At 44.5% G+C, this 15,493-nt stretch overlaps 2 protein-coding genes and 1 long non-coding RNA gene across 9 annotated transcripts; 1 reads left to right on the plus strand and 2 right to left on the minus strand.

Moving 5' to 3' along the window:
* Positions 1 to 97: 97 nt before the first annotated feature.
* On the minus strand, positions 98 to 2,004 carry LOC130536148 (uncharacterized). The gene is made up of 3 exons (XR_008953291.1): positions 1,843 to 2,004; positions 542 to 606; positions 98 to 401 (listed from the first exon to the last, which is right to left on the minus strand). It is a non-coding gene; the product is annotated as an uncharacterized LOC130536148 (long non-coding RNA).
* A 127-nt stretch (positions 2,005 to 2,131) lies between these two features.
* On the plus strand, positions 2,132 to 7,561 carry phf11 (PHD finger protein 11). 5 transcript variants are annotated; one of them, XM_057051468.1, is made up of 14 exons: positions 2,132 to 2,692; positions 3,913 to 4,017; positions 4,103 to 4,236; positions 4,325 to 4,359; positions 4,448 to 4,521; positions 4,609 to 4,631; positions 4,899 to 4,987; positions 5,085 to 5,140; positions 5,241 to 5,254; positions 5,645 to 5,795; positions 5,899 to 5,989; positions 6,198 to 6,497; positions 6,570 to 6,641; positions 6,828 to 7,561. In XM_057051468.1, exons 1-14 carry the CDS (start codon positions 2,204 to 2,206, stop codon positions 6,902 to 6,904), a joined length of 1,710 nt encoding a protein of 569 aa, XP_056907448.1. In that variant the 5' UTR covers positions 2,132 to 2,203; the 3' UTR covers positions 6,905 to 7,561. The 5 variants fall into 5 exon arrangements, with proteins under 5 accessions (XP_056907448.1, XP_056907455.1, XP_056907464.1 ...); XM_057051475.1 differs by having other exon boundaries at positions 5,244 to 5,254; XM_057051484.1 differs by having other exon boundaries at positions 5,121 to 5,140.
* Positions 7,562 to 7,955: 394 nt separating this feature from the next.
* Positions 7,956 to 14,279, minus strand: rcbtb1 (regulator of chromosome condensation (RCC1) and BTB (POZ) domain containing protein 1). 3 transcript variants are annotated; one of them, XM_057051514.1, is made up of 12 exons: positions 14,143 to 14,279; positions 13,140 to 13,377; positions 12,396 to 12,546; positions 12,141 to 12,307; positions 11,745 to 11,903; positions 11,566 to 11,673; positions 11,168 to 11,310; positions 10,499 to 10,689; positions 9,564 to 9,690; positions 9,334 to 9,485; positions 9,113 to 9,243; positions 7,956 to 9,006 (listed from the first exon to the last, which is right to left on the minus strand). In XM_057051514.1, the coding sequence occupies exons 2-12, from the start codon at positions 13,308 to 13,310 to the stop codon at positions 8,866 to 8,868; spliced, it is 1,641 nt and encodes a 546-aa protein (XP_056907494.1). In that variant the 5' UTR covers positions 13,311 to 13,377; positions 14,143 to 14,279; the 3' UTR covers positions 7,956 to 8,865. The 3 variants fall into 3 exon arrangements, with proteins under 3 accessions (XP_056907494.1, XP_056907505.1, XP_056907514.1); XM_057051525.1 differs by having other exon boundaries at positions 14,091 to 14,228; XM_057051534.1 differs by lacking the exon at positions 14,143 to 14,279 and having other exon boundaries at positions 13,133 to 13,272.
* Positions 14,280 to 15,493: the final 1,214 nt, after the last annotated feature.

Consider the following 15,493-nt stretch of genomic DNA (forward strand, 5'->3'; position numbering starts at 1 on the left):
TTGGTTTGAATTACAAGAAAATCCTCGTGCATGAGACAACCTTAAATAAACAAACTCTGCTGCCAAATTTGGGTTTAAACAAACAAAACCTGTTGAATCCTTTTGAAATATAAATTTTTAATAGTTTTTATATCGACCACTGAAAGAGTAATTGTAAGTTAAGCTCTGAGATCGGGGAATACCGGTAATCAGACATTCCGTTACGCCTGGAGGAATAGCGTCAGAAAGCACAGGTTGGGGTTTTTACGCCCTTTCTCTGCAGAAATGCACAACTGGACAAATGGTAACGGATCATGTAACAGTACAACGATTTTTCCTGAATGTGTTGATATCTGTGGAGAGAAGTGGCTTCTGAAGGGCACGCTGCAACCGTGTGTGAACCGTGTGCCAGTATGGGACTCCTGTGTGGAAACAGAGTGAGTGTTCAGGTAAAAGTTAAATAACTGGGGGTTTCCATCACAGGAAATGGAACCTGCCGTGAAATGCAGCACACTTGCACAACTTTCTTCCTTTATTTCCCAGCAAAGCATCAGATACATACGTGTCCAGATATTTAGGAGTTTGAGAGGTCTGGAGTAGTCTATGGTTGGTATTGGTTGGCACACCCTATAAACAAGATGGAGACAGCGTGTCTGCTAATGCTGAGAGACGCACAGAGGTTAGAACTTGTCAATATAAACATACAAATGAAACTTTCAGATTGGTGATATTCTGGATCAGAAAGTTATTGTTTTCCACCTAAATGAGTGGCCTATATACACAGGTTAACTAAAAACCTACTTTTGAACCTATGGATTGTGTTTATAGTTGCATTACAAATGTGCATTACAAGGATTTTGTGTAGAGAAGAACATCAGTTATTTACACTATTTAGAAGAGTTTTAAAGGTGAGTCAGGGTTCATGCAAGGATTTATTTTTATTATTATTATTATTACACAGATCAGGATACCAATTTATCTCTAAATGATATCATGCCTATTATTATCCAAACAAGCAAATAGAGAGTACAGAAGGAAGAAATGGGAAAGGGAAGTAAAGGTAATGATCATATAGGAGAGCTGGGAGGAAATATGCCGGTTACAATGTTCTCAACCAGGTCAAACACATGGAGGGAGTCCTGCAGGGTCTAAAGAAGCCGTCCACTTCCATATTTTTTGGAGTGTCTGGCAATAAGACCTGGGACGAGAGCCATGGATCATCAAGAGATCGTCACATGAATGTGGTTCAAAAGTAGAACCAACCACTACTGATGAATGGCCTGATCATTTCCAGGATTTAAGCCATGGAGAAGTTATCTTTTCCCTTCAGAGTTGAAAAAAGAAACAGTTTACAACAAAAGGACCAAATGGACTGAGCATGTCAGATCAGATTTCATTCTCCAGTAATTGTGCTCTCGGACACCGACCCATTTTTGTCCTTTATGTGTTGTTTTGGATGTTTGAGGAGATGCTGCCTTGTTGCGTTATTGTTTCAACTGGTCCTGGAAAGACAGTGGACGCATTTCTGCTTCCATCCTTTTCTGTTCTTGCTGTAATAGATGTACAGTATGTGGTGGAACGTTGCCTATCCAAGTAAAAAAAATCATTTTTAAAAAATAAAGAAGATTTTGATGAAGAGTGTGAGTATCAAATCTCCTTCGTTACTGTTCCATCCACAGGTAATTAAATAATAACTGTAGTTTCCCTGCTTTTGATTGCGATACTACGGTAAAGGTTTTGATCACCTGCAATGTGCTGGAAAATCTTTCTCAAGGTAATCAACAAATGAACTATGGATGTGTTTGATTATAAGACGACAAGCCGTTTCCAGTGCTGTTTCCAAAGAACCCAAACCTAACCAACCTGTTTTACGGAAATACGAAACTGAAAGTCTCCGGGTTGGTTGCCAGGTTGGTCATATTTTCTCTATTCTAAATACAGTGGGGCCTCAGGTTACGACAACGGTAAAAGATTTCCTCTTGTTACGAAAGAAATCTCAGGATACGAAAGGCAAAAATACGCTACCGCTGCTGCCGGAAGCTCGCGGAGTTTAGCGAATGTAAACATGCTTGTAGCTGCTCTGCCATTGGCTGTCGCCCAGCATTTCCTGTCATCCCATTGGCTAGCGCCCTATTTCCTGTCATCCTATTAGCTAGGAGGGACATCAATCTGTACAGGTACATGTGTTTATCCCAGCGTCGTCTTCGTTTAACTTTTATTCGCTATGGACCCCAGGAAAGTGGTGGAGAAAAGTGAAAAAGAAGAAAAGAAGAAAAGGAGAGCTTTTTTGTCCATACAAACGAAGCAAGAAATCATAGAAAAGCATGAAAGGGGGATGCGTTTGGTTGATATCGCCAAAGAATATGGCCGTAATGCATCGACGATCTGCTCGGTACTAAAACAAAAGGAAGTCCTAAAAGCTGCGACTCCTTCCAAAGGACTCTCTGTGATTTCGAAGAGGAGGTCGGCAGTGAATGATGAGATGGAAAGGTTGTTACTCGTGTGGATAAAGGAGAAAGAGATCGCTGGTGACATAATGACCGGGGCTATCATTTGCAAAAAGGCAACCGCCATCTATAATAACCTGGTGACGGAGGCTGCAGCTCAGGGAACCTCGGTGCAAGAACGAACCCAGGAGTTCAAAGCATCGCGGGGGTGGTTCGAGAAGTTCAGGAGGAGGACTGGAATTTACTCCGTTCTTCGCCATGGTGAGGTATGTAGCGCTGACCACAAGGCGGCTGCAGAATGTGTGCAAAGATTCAAACAATTGGTGATTGATGAAGGCTACGTTGCACTGCAAGTTTTTAATTGTGATGAGAGGGGCCTTTTTTTGAAAAAGATGCCTCGCCATACCTTCATCACAGAAGAAAATGCCAGGCCACAAGCCCATGAAGGACCGCTTTACGCTTGCTCTTCCTGCTGGTGCACCGCTCCGAAAATCCTCACAGAATAATACAGTATACTACGCAGGTATTATAAAACAATGTCCATGGGTTTATCAGTAACAAATGAATGAAACCGGTGCTGCTTCTGACCAGAAGAGCACAGTAGACGGTCCTCTGTCTTCAACTGGGTGAAGATTTCAAACGTTTCCGACTGTAATAAAAGATTTGGACTTTCTCAGAAAATGGAGCCGGAGCAAACTCGGCGATCACAACAGAATCAGCAATGTAATGATGTTTAAAAGGAAACCGTGAAGAAGAATCACGATCGTTGTTTTAAAAATATCCATTTGATAGAATGTTGGGAGGGAGTGGAGGATAGTGGAGTTAAAACCTGGCAACCCGAGGGTTGGTTACGTTTCAGCGAAAGCGGCAGGAAGAGCGTTTCTGCACCAAGTCAGGAAGTCGCCAAAACACAGGAACCGCTGCATTCTTTTGTATTATTATTATTTTTGGTATTTATATATATATATTTAGATCATTTTACTTTTGGTATTTTCGGGATTAGTTAACAAAATGACTTGTGTACTTTGTCACCGGCCCGACGAGACAGAGAACACTGGAACATTATCGTCGAAGGAAAATGTGGTAGCTCATCAGAATTGTCTGGTAAATATCCTCCAAATGTGAGCTTTCATGTTTGGATCTCCTCATCTGGCTGAGATTTGAAATGTTGGCGCCTCGTTGAGGGAGGACGGAGACGCCAGAAAAGCTGAGATTGAACAAATCTAATGGAAGTGTATTCACGTCAATGAAACTTCGGATTTTTGTCAGCCGAGATATTAAACATAGATTATTATCATAGAACAACCTTTTTAAAGATGACCTTGAAGACTAGAGACCTTTCAATCAGCCCCATTATTAAACAACACCAGCAGGAACAACTACTGACTTTATTTCACTCTTCTTGAACTTTGATTGCTTTTGGTCTTATTCTTGACCCTTCCATGTTTAATTTTTACTCCTGACTCAGCTTTTATCTGTTTGGCAGCTGTTTGCTTCCGGCCTTTGCTGTGAAAATAGTCCAGAGTTTGACGATCTGTTTGGCTTCTCGGTGAAGGACGTGTTGGAGGAGGTGAAACGTGGGAAAAAGCTGGTAAAGACTGTTGATTTCAAGAGACGCAATCTGCCAGTCGCATGCTAAAAACTGAGTGGTGTGTGTGCACGTGTGTTTTCTGGAGATGTGCTGCAAATGCAAGAAAAAAGGCGCCACGGCAGGATGCGAAGTAAGACGCTGCAAGAGGTCCTACCACTACCCCTGTGCTGTGGAGAACGGAGCCAAGACGATTGAAGAGACAGAACAAGGAAGATATATGTTCGTCAGAGTTCACCTCTAGCCTAATAGTTGGTTTTTAAATTTGGTCTTCAAATGGAAACTCATGTCTATTTTTTTAATCTTTCAGACTTTATTGTCCCCAGCACCATTCAAAGACTACAGGTCAGAAGGGACAGATGAACAGAATGTTTCTCCTTCCCAAGATTTAAAAAAAATCATTAAAAAGTTCTATTTTAATCCCCGTTTGCAGGAAACGGCACCTCCACCAATGGTTCCTCTCCCAGTGCTTCAGACCAAAGTCCCTGTCAAGCAGGACCTTCCAAGGTTTGCAGGCTGTTGAGAGTAATTAAGCTCACAACATTTAATTACACTTCATTTGCTACAATCATGCCACCTCTGCTTTTCCGACAGAAACGGACGGTCGGCTCTCCCAAGTAAGGAAATGATGGTTGGAATGCTGGTGTGACCAAGTTGACATAGCACCTCTTTCAGTTATAGTTGTGGGAACTGCTTGGACTCAACACTAAATGTTGAGTTTGCAGACAGAAAAAAATAAATGTTTACCTATTTTTAAGTTTTTACCCTGTTTTACACACATTTACAGGCGTGTGTAGTTGGATCAGTTCACATTCAGGGATTTAGCCTTTCCATAAAACATGTTATAATTGTGATTTTTAATGTCAGATTATCTTCTGTCCCAGTCACCCAGAACCTTCATCCAAACGCCTGTTTTTAAACTCTGAGAACTGTAAGGCTTTGGCAAACGCCCTGGAGGATTCTTCAGATTCAGGTGAACGGCACACCAGAACCGGGTGGGGGGGGTTGAAAAAATCTGAAGTCAGGTGTATAAAAAATCTGAAGTAAAGAACGCTGGGATTTGTTTGTAGATCTGTCAATATTTGCCCCTTTGGAAACTGATATAGATGAAGATGAAGAGCCCCAGGTAGGTTTCATCTTTGAGTGTAGGCAGATCATTGAACGCTGTGCAAAAGGAGATATTAATAAACACAATTGTCCCTTCTCTTATTCTCCCTTCTCACCAGCAGCCAGAAGCAAGGTAAGACCACAGATAAGCAGCAGCAGAGGGTCGCAGACATGTTTCCCAACCCAGAATGTACTGGATTCTGTGTTCTAAGCCAATATATGAATGTACATAAATATACATTTTCTCGAGACACGAACTGCTCATAGTTCTAAATATTGAGCTACTGGGGACAGTGTTTGTCTGACTACGCCATGTGCTGGACATTCGGAGGGTTGATCAGCATTTTATCAGAGCCAAATGTCCCTTCAGGGACGGCAAAACCTGTGATGTTTGTGACGCAGCCACCCTCGACACACAGAACTCTTGACGTAAACAGACGTTTGACACCCTTGCGTCCCGTCCGCAGGGTAAGACGGGAAATATTAACGCTGATAAATCGCCTCTTGATTTCTGCGTTCACAGGAACGCCATGGAGGATCTCAAAGGTTCTGCAGGTGCATTCCATCAGACTCTGGGTGGAGATGGATGGATGCAGAGCCAGAGTGGAAACGGTTCCTTCTCGTCTCCGGCAGCACGTCTCCGTAGGATATCGAGCTCCGATGAAACGCCACCGGTGTGTATTCAGAGCTCCTCGCTCTTTAATCGCGCTGCTGCGGCGTTTGACCGATGATTAAAAATGTCCATTTCACTGATCTGACATGTCTGATTCCTCTCAGGAACCCGGCCGGTCGAGCTTAGACCCCGCCATGGCAACAAATGTGGGGACACAAACCAGTGTAACCAAGGCGATGGTGGTCAAAGTTAATGGTAGAATCCTTTTAGCTCGCCGCCCTTGGCATCAATCCACAGATGTTATATTTGGCATATAATCAGCAGGATTGGAAGCTGCCTAAGATTTAAACATAATCTGAACATAAACTTCTTAAAAGCTCCTCCTTGCTGTGCACGTCTCTGTCTGTCCACACCACTCATTTTAGAGCTGTTAAAGGAGCCGTCGTTCCTTTCTGTCCTTTAGTGCACAGCAAGGAGGAGCCCAGCCCCGTCTACCTTCCTGCTTCACCCACCGCTGTGGCGTCCGCGCCTCTGCCCAGCCACGCCGAAGTTCCCGGTGTTTCTACCTCGCCCCCGCACCCCGTCTCGTCTCCACCTGTCGCCTCCGTCTCCTCCTGCACGGCTCTAGAGCCCAGCATCGACTCTGCCAGCTTCTGGAAAAGCTGTAATGAAGCAGGCTGCACCAAAGCCATCTTCTCTGGGTTCTTTCAGGAGATGAGCGACATGGCCGACAGGATTCAGCAGGACCGGGCCAGCCAGGAGGGTGAGTGACCAGGCAGGATACTGGGTTTAGACTCTGATCACATCTGCTGAAGACGCGTCCTCCTCTCCACAGATTATGACCTTGCTCTGTTGGTGATGGAGGCTTCTGGGAAACTGGAGCATCTTGTGAACAAGCAGAATGAAGGTGGCGTTTGCTTTTAACCTTTGACCTCCACAAAGGAGATATAGCGACACATGATGACGTTGTTTGAGTTGTGGATGATAAGACAGGAACAAGTGATGTTTGTTTCAGTGTGTTTTGCCTCTCAGATATATTTATAATATTTTCCTTATCTAAACAACCGTCTGTTTTTTTTTGTTTTTTTTCCAGAGATACAAAGGAAACAGATGGAGGTTTGTAAAGTTGTTGCAGCTATGAAGCAGATCCTCTCAACACTTAAGAGATGAGTCAGGGACGTCCGGTTTTTAGTTTTAGTTTCACTATTGTTCATATTTGATGTATCCTCTTTATAAATATATTGTTTTAAATTGGAAAACGATAAAACAGATAAAAGAACTAACCACAATAACACCTGGACAGTATTAGCCCATCCTTTACCATTTCTGTGAAGCACAGATCGCAGTGGGAGCAATGTCTTTCCACTATGAGTTTACTGCATAAGCAAAAAGAATGTATCACGTTACCAGTCGTAGACTGGCATGTCTTCCGTTCTGGAATGTGCTCGATGTGATGGCATCAGGTAAAGTCAGCGCCTTAGCTTTGGGACTAGCAAAACATTAGCTCTGTGTACAGTAGGCAGCAAACCTGAGCTCCGCGTCACATGACTGCACATCCGTAAGAGCAGAGGTGAGCCAATCATTCTGAGGACAATTACACAATAACTCCATCCGGAGCTGGACGGGAAGGGAAGGAGGTAATCCGTGTCATCTCACCCAGATTGACGCCTTTCTTCATCGTCTCGGCTCCGTATCTGTGGGCAGATCTGATATCATGTACGCTGTGTACAGCTCTGTATTCACCTCAGCTGGTCAGTTAATAGCCTGCGCAGCTTGTGGCCACGCTTAAAATATCTATGTTTTAGATAAATAAAAATATACAGCATGTGTCATTCTGTTATGTCACACACACACTGTAGCTTTTTTAATTTAATTTACTTTATTCATCCCTGTAGGGAAACTGAATTAGTTTTTACACTTGTCCTTTTTTAATGTAAGTATTGAATTGCCAACGATTTCAGTGTTTCACCTCTGGGGGGGGTTCATGTTCTATGCTAGAGGGTTAGGGTCATTTTGGCACAACTTTTGGATGTTCTGCCTCAAATCTAGAAGTGTTCAAACCTTCTCTGTTGCTGCACCGCAGATCTGATCCGCTGAGTCTTCACAGGTCTTTAAATCACTCCGGGGGGTTGCTTTCTTTTCATTAACCGCTTAAGAAATTTTATGTTGTTTTTTTTTTAAGAATATTTGTTTTTACCTGAGTAGAAGTAATAAAAAAAGAGAATATCACAAATCTTTATTCATGTTTATGCAAAGGTCACAAATTCCACTGGCACTCAGAATGAATCCACAGATGTCATTTTTAAAAAAGTGAGTATCTTCTCCAAAGTTCTCACATCAGCTTAACGACTTTGTAAATAATTACATTGTAAAACTTTTCATTTCACAAACAACCATGTTGTAATGTGGGTAAAATGTCCGGGTCCAAGCAGATGAGGCTCCTGCTTCCTGTCGCGCCTCAGTGTAAACTCTAAATCCTGCCACAGCGAAAGAAGCAAAAGTAGACAAAAAGAAGCGTTTTTCTACCTGACGCAGCTGCGTATTAGAATACTTTCACCCAGCAGAGTTCAGTGGATGCGAGCTTTCACATTTGTAATTGCTGAGTCCCCGTTTTTGGCTCATGGTACAAACCTGCAGAGCTGGGAGCCACAAAGACTGAGTCTGAATTCAGATGACTTATTCAACTAAATGTTGACTATACGAGTCAATAGCAAGTCTACAAAAATACCCCTGGCCTGCCAACTACAAGTGCACGCGCCTCTTATCGCTCGAAAAATCCCTGATTCCAGAGTGGGCATCAAAACTGATGCATTTGTCTCACAGGGGACACTAATGTCTTCTATAGAAGTGCAAACAAAGATCTTGGTCAGTTTATTAGAGGAAAGCAAACCAGGCTGTATTCAGAACCTGGAAGGAATCATTCCGGGTTAGTAGAAAAAGGCGTAGTATTGAAGTTTGTTTCGTAGACTAACGCAAACTGCTGCCCTGAACGTATGTAAAAAGCTACTCAATCCTCTAACCTGACACCTGTTGCCGATGGCGATGATCTAAAGTGAAGTAAACAGGTTTAACCTTCGAGTCACTGAGCAGCGTCGCCGGCCTCTCCGTCTTCGGGTCTGAGCCCGTCAGAGTCAGTTCCTGAAGGCGCCGCAGCGGCTCGCTCGGCATATGAAGTCTTTGAGCAGGTTCCCATCGATCTGCCAGAAAGCAGCCGTCTGCGTCACCTCGGTCAGGTGATTCACGCAAAACTTGAAGCAGAACTCCTCCAGGTCCTGGATCACAGGAGCACGTGGTTAGCATGAGAACAGCAACGCGGAGGGGTGAAACGCCTCGTTCAGTCGGCACAACGCTGCAGCGGAGCGAGCGACGCGGACTGACCTCTGCATCGTAGCGCACGGCGGCAGACAGCAGGGAGAAGGCGTTGTCAACGGTGATGCCCCGCTTTATGATGTGCTGGCAGAGCCGCTTCAGGCGGTTCTCGCAGTAGGACGTGGCCAGATCCAGCAGCCCTGGTGGTGCAGAGACAGGAAGGTGGTGAGCGCTTGTACTCCGTTAACACGGCCATCGGTGAAGGGCAGCTGTGTGCGTGTGGTTCTGACCAATAGCATCCTCGGGAGGCAGTTCCACGTTGTCCGTGTAAAGGAACTCCAGGAAAGACCGGTACACCGGGAAGGAGAACTGGTCTATTTCAATCACCTCCTTCAAGTCCTCATTCCAGTGGGACTGGAACATGGATCTGAAGTGTTCGCATCTGCGCCAGAACAGACCACAGGTTTTAGCTCTTCTACAGCCCATCAGAACGCACAAACCAGCAGAGTCGACCTCCGACCTGATTTTTAACACTGCTTTGTGGACGTAGATGTATTTGCCGTCGACGCAGAACTTGAGGTCGGCCGTCTCGGGATTGTCAAACTCTTTCTTCAGGGACTGAGCGACGGTCAGGTAGTCGTCGTAATCTGGAGGAAGACAGCGCTGCGTGACATGGCCTTCGGCGAGCAGCTACTTTAGGTGACCTGGATCGTGGAGTGATTTTAATAATACAGTTGCTGATTCTGTCTGTTGGCGGGTTCTCGTGTCACTGACGTGTCCTCGACTAATCTGGGTCATATAAACACACGATGGCTGTTTGTTATGAAGCCTCGTGTCTGCACACCACCGTCTGGGACAAAAGCCACCAAGAAGCGTGTGTGTAATGTGCTGAGAGCTGGACTCAGGGTGATCACGAGGTCAAAGAAACCAAATCGGTCATCAATATTTGTTTATATAGTCCTTGACAAGATCCAGTGATCAAAGTGCTTTGCATGGTGGAACTCAAGAATAAGAGAGATTAAAAGGCTTAAAAGAAAAATAAAATAAAGAATTAAAGAGTAAATTAGACAACGAATGCTTCAAAAACCTAAAATCTATCTCAACACACACAGGGAGGCAATAAAAACTAGAGACGAGGCTGAATAATCACATTTTGATGTGGTAAGTTAGAAACCACGCAGCAGCATTTGGAAAACTGGTAATGAAGAAACACTAACACGGTCCACAGTCCTGAAACCCAACACAGGATTGAGAAGGAAGGTTAAAGGTTCCCACACCTGAAGATGGTTATCAAAGTGTGTGTCTGAGGTTAAACATCAGTTAACCTTTGCACCTAGATTGGTGAGAGGATTCAGCACAAGGCTGCAGCACAACAACATGTGAAAAAAGGAACTAAATTTAGAGGTTGGGCACAAAACGTGGCAAAAGCAACCTCACTGAGGACAGTAGCCATACCTACAGAGAGAAGCCTCCACATAACCGAGGGGTTGGCGAAGCAGGCAAAGACGTCGTCGGTGCAGCCAAAGTGTGTGAGGTAGGGGAGGATGATGGACTGGCCCCTGCACTGGCCCCACATGTACACCTGACCACTCTGGGTCTTAGCGGCTGACGTGTGTGTGGAGTGACAGGCAGCGATCTCCACGATCCTTTAACAGAAGTCAGAGCAGAGAATAAAGTGGTGTAAAGCTGAAAGCGCTCACCCCGATAACGCCCCGGACACAGAGCGTGTCCACGCCGTCCACCGTCTGCGTCCGCTGGCTGTGTCCTCGTGGTGCTGCACGCTGAGGCTCATGTACAATCGCACAATATTACTACCAAATGAAAAACTTCATACCCTTTCTTTCAGATTTTGGTGACTCTAAAATGGCAATTTCCACTGTTTGCACGCGAGTGTTGAATTTCCTGATTATTAATTGTGTATTGGGGTTAATTTTGTCATACAATATAAAGGTTGTATGACAAAGGGCTCACTTCTCGGTGCAGTTGGAAGGGAACAGAGCTGCAGCCAGGGGACACACGCATGGATCCCAACGGCCTCCGCTGCCGTTTCGAAGCGCAGACGGAACACGTCAACATATCCGGGTGTATTATGGGGGTCAGCAGGTCTGTGGCGATGCTGCTCACCTCTCTTTCTCGGTCATAATCTGAACTGGGCTCAGCTGGTTGCTCTTGTTTCCGGTGCCCAGCTGTCCGTAAGTGTTGGCCCCCCAAGCATAAAGCAGCCCCTCGTCCGTTAGCGCCAAGGAGTGAGCGTAGCCTGACACCACCTGAAAGAAAAGGGTAAATAGAAGATAGATTCTATGGCCAATCAAGTATTTCATACTTCAAATTTGAACAGCAAACTCAAACAAACTGTATTCTTGAGAAGACACTCAGCTCTTTTGGCTTTCGCTTGTTAATATTCTCTTTCTAATATGAACCCAGATTCTGTGTGACTAAACCAAAATGTAATGCTGATCTACCATCTCTCTGATCTTCTTATATATATTACATATAACTAGACACCAGTGGGGATCCCATACCTGCTGCACACATAAGCCCTGAAGAGCTACGAGGCGACAGGGAGTGAGCTGATTCCCATTATTTCCGAGTCCCAGCTGGCCGTTGCCATTGTAGCCCCACCCATACACCTGCGGAGCGCATGGAGATGGCATGAGCACAGTGGCAGCAGGAGAAAATAAAGTGTTGTTGGTAGGCTCACCTCTCCATTGTCCACCACTGCCAGGGACGAGGTCTGACCGCACACGATGCTGACAGCCACTCTGTTCTGCAGGCAGCTGGACACCCGGCGGGGCGTGGGCTGGTTGGCTGTGGAGCCCGAACCCACCTGACCACAGTTATTGTAGCCCCACGCGTACACCTGGCAGACAGGACATTTAAAGTGAGAGGGGACAACAGGCATTCAAAAATAACGAGGAAAACGTCACCCGCTTAAAAGCTGCTGTAACTGCTATCAAATAAAGGAAGGCAGTGAAGATTCTACACTTTAAACGCATGGTTTGTTCCCATTTACTTAGCAACTGCAGCTCTCTTCCCATTTGTGCAGTGGTTTGGACAGATTCAGGGTCTCCCCCCGGAAGCAAAACGTGCTACTCACTTCTCCAGAGTCAGTCAGAGCCATCGAATGGTGAGAGCCACACGCCACTTCTGTCACCTTCCTGTTGAGCAGGGTAGCAGAGACGAGCACCGGAGCCACTCCTTGGTTGGTCGTCCCATTTCCCAGCTGGCTGTAACCGTTATGTCCCCAGGCAAACAGCTCTCCATCTGAATAATTAAGAACAGGCCATTTTGCAGCTCCTAATCCAATTTAATCCAAATGTGAAGAAAAGGATTAAACGTTTGGCGCTGCTACCTTCGGTGGCCAGCAGGATGTGGGGGCCGCTGCCGTAGCTGAGGCTGACCACTTTCCTGCCGCTCAAAATGTCCACCTTTTTGGGCACAATGGTGCACTGGCTGTCCCCTGTCCCCAGACAGTTACTACAGTTGAGTCCCAACGCGTACACCTGAGTGTGAAGAGCAGAGGGACAAACCAGGCGGAGCACACGCCACGGATCAGTGATTAGCAGGGATAAGCAGCCCCTGTCAGCAGAGTAGGTAACAGGTCACATTCCAAACACACAAGCATCAACAGCGGTTCTTGTAGTGCTGGTTAGACGTCCCGTCCCCCATCACTGCCACGGGAAGGTGAAGGACCGTGGCGGGACGACTGATCTTCAGTTTATTTTGTCAGATTTGCATAGTGAAATAGGTTCGTTGGGAAGTAGGCAAATTGAACATATCTAGAAAGCTGCTGAGCATTATTTTAAAAAAAGACGACAGACGAATGCATGTCTGTATGTTCCTCATGAAACTGAAGAAGTGATATCGGGTTATTGCGTATGAATATATCAAGAGGGTATAAGATTATTTCCATAAGTACGGGCCTATCTGAAAAAGATGACTGCATTTAGCTGCACCCCTTCTATTTTTCCACAAATCCACTTTATGATTAATTGTATCAATTTAATAGGATTAATAAAGATTTCACAATGCCAGAATTTAAAACAAAATTAAATATCTTTGTACTAAAGCAATTAGTACTAAAGTTACCTCTGACCTCATCATCACTGGTGATGTAGATGGCCTCGTTGGCTGAGGTTCCAAACACATAGGCTTTGCGGATGGTGGACAGCTCCTGAGGACTCATCAGGCTGAAGAGAGGCCATTTGGTTAAGTCCACCATGATGGAAACAGTGCAGGTCTGTGTGAAGGATGGGGTGAAGGACATGAAGCTCAGTCCATGGGCATGGTAGCGACGAGAAGAGAGACCCTCAAAGATGCCACTGCTGAAGTTACTGTTGAGAAGGAATTTAAAGAGACACACAATCAGGAGGCATCCCTAGAGCAATACTTTCACATAGTAACATACATACGTTACATCTGAAGAGGCTGACATTACAATATTTGAATGATCTAAAGGATTTCTGGATATAATACTTGTGAGTCAAGCAACTAAAACTCAACATGACCAGGATTAGCTTCACCATTCATGTTTTCTGTACCATAAAACTGTGGATTCACCTGCCAACCCTTGGTACAAAAAGGCTGTCAATGGACTGATAATAAACTGGAAATCAGTTTTCTGACAGTGATCAGCGGCAACGAGTTAATGCAAACCATTCTCGAACACAAAAGATCAAAAATTAATTAAATTAAAACATGGGAACTAGTTCACACACGCACGCTGTTGGATTCTCAATAAAACACTGACAGAAGCAGCAGCTTAAGGGGCACTAAGGATTAGCAGTATTACGAGGAAATGCTGTTACATAGTGTTGTAACAGCGCTGCTAACACTAAAGTCTAGCCTGTAAAGTGTACAAACATGTTAAATACGGGGGGAAAGCCCACAATCTTCGCTATCTGCCGAGTGCACTGCTGGTTTCCATTGTCACAAACGCATTATTCAGCAAATTGTCCAGTGAACCAACACGTTAAGCGAGTTGATGCTAGACTCATCCGCGGGGAAAGTCCTACTAAGCTAATTGGCAAAGGCTTACAAATGTTACCTTCGAACAACACAAGTGGTAAAGGAAAGAACCCAGTTTCTATGAATCCCACCTGGTAAACCTGTTTATCCGTCACTAGAAGCAGCAGCTGCCTGTTGAGGAGGATCCTGTTTTCACTTTCACTGCGACGCTTTTTCCGGAAATGGGAAGAAAAACAATGTCACGTGGTACAAGTCGTGACTAATCGATTGCAGAGTGGATCGATTGCTTTTGTTTTTGCATTATGTATCGAGGGAGCGTGAAGATATGGTGTAGAATTACTTCACTCATACTGATAGTTTCCAAAATCTCCAAACAGGAATTTCCCAGTTCCTCTAATTAATTTTTTATCCGAATATTTGTTTTGCCAGCTGACAAATTGCATGCCTGCCCTCTTTGATGTATTTTTACTAGATTAATTGATCTATATGTCATAAGACAAGATGGCGTTATGTATAAGGGGATTTGATGATTGATTTCCACTAAAATATTCAAAACTATAAATCCAGCCAATTTAGATCCCTCTCTCTCTCTTTCTCTCCAAGTACCTTGATTCTGTAAACAGAACCATAGTCCATAATCTGCCACCTCAGCCAACAATCCTTCAGTGGAATCTTACTCAAACAATTCCAAATGTTATAAAAGTGATAAATGTGCCTTTTAGTTCTCTTTAATGATCAGTAACTATCCCTGCTACACCTGATCTTTTTTTGTGGAGGACAAGATTAACCAACCTCATTGTGCAAGTTCCTGTTTGCTTTTGAGTGGTTTTTTGTTTTCTTTTTAAATTTTATACTGCAAATATAAAAGCTTTCTTAGGTGAGCAGCTCTCTCTTGCGCACACGCGCACACACACACCCTTTGAGTTTTAATTGTTATGAGTGTTATGGACCTATTTTGATGTCTATGCCTAAACACACATACACAGAAAGATACACTAGAAGAAAAACAGAGCTACTCAAACCTAATCCACCTCACTTCTAGGTTCTGGAGCTCTGTGGTGTCCTACTGTGTGCTTGACCATATCAAGTGATCTTCCAAAGCAAAAGGACCTCTGACTTCCATGACTGTGCAGCATGTGGTCAATTGCTGCTTCCAAAGTTGCCCTAAATTTGCTTCTCAGACAACCACGCAGTCCTACATCTAGGTCAAACTTTGATGTGGAGACCCGACATTTCAGTCAAGTCAATCATTTCCTGAAAAGTGTTTCAGAAAACAGAGCTCTTCACAAGCAGAAAATGTTTATTATAGAGATGCAGCTCAGCCAACACTGAAAGATGTACCACAGCCGCATCGCCATCCCTCACATTACTCCTATTACTGCCTTTGTGTTTTGTCCCCATTTGTCATAAGCGTACTTTAATTTTTGAGGCGTTTCTAAGTTTATAACAGTATTATAACGCATCCTTCTTCCTCCCCGGCAG

The sequence above is a fragment of the Takifugu flavidus genome, chromosome 1 (assembly GCF_003711565.1).
Source record: "Takifugu flavidus isolate HTHZ2018 chromosome 1, ASM371156v2, whole genome shotgun sequence".
NCBI lineage: Eukaryota > Metazoa > Chordata > Actinopteri > Tetraodontiformes > Tetraodontidae > Takifugu > Takifugu flavidus.

Excerpts from the sequence above, each read along its gene's own strand:
- phf11 (XM_057051468.1), top strand. The coding sequence starts at position 2,204 with ATGGACCCCAGGAAAGTGGTGGAGAAAAGTGAAAAAGAAGAAAAGAAG. Across the intron at positions 4,237-4,324 it reads ACAGAACAAGGAAGATATAT|ACTTTATTGTCCCCAGCACC; the intron begins GTTCGTCAGAGT and ends TTAATCTTTCAG. Across the intron at positions 4,988-5,084 it reads GGAGGATTCTTCAGATTCAG|ATCTGTCAATATTTGCCCCT; the intron begins GTGAACGGCACA and ends ATTTGTTTGTAG.
- rcbtb1 (XM_057051514.1), bottom strand. The coding sequence starts at position 13,310 with ATGTCCTTCACCCCATCCTTCACACAGACCTGCACTGTTTCCATCATG. Across the intron at positions 12,308-12,395 it reads CATCCTGCTGGCCACCGAAG|ATGGAGAGCTGTTTGCCTGG; the intron begins GTAGCAGCGCCA and ends TTAATTATTCAG. Across the intron at positions 10,690-11,167 it reads ATTATGACCGAGAAAGAGAG|GATCGTGGAGATCGCTGCCT; the intron begins GTGAGCAGCATC and ends CTTCTGTTAAAG.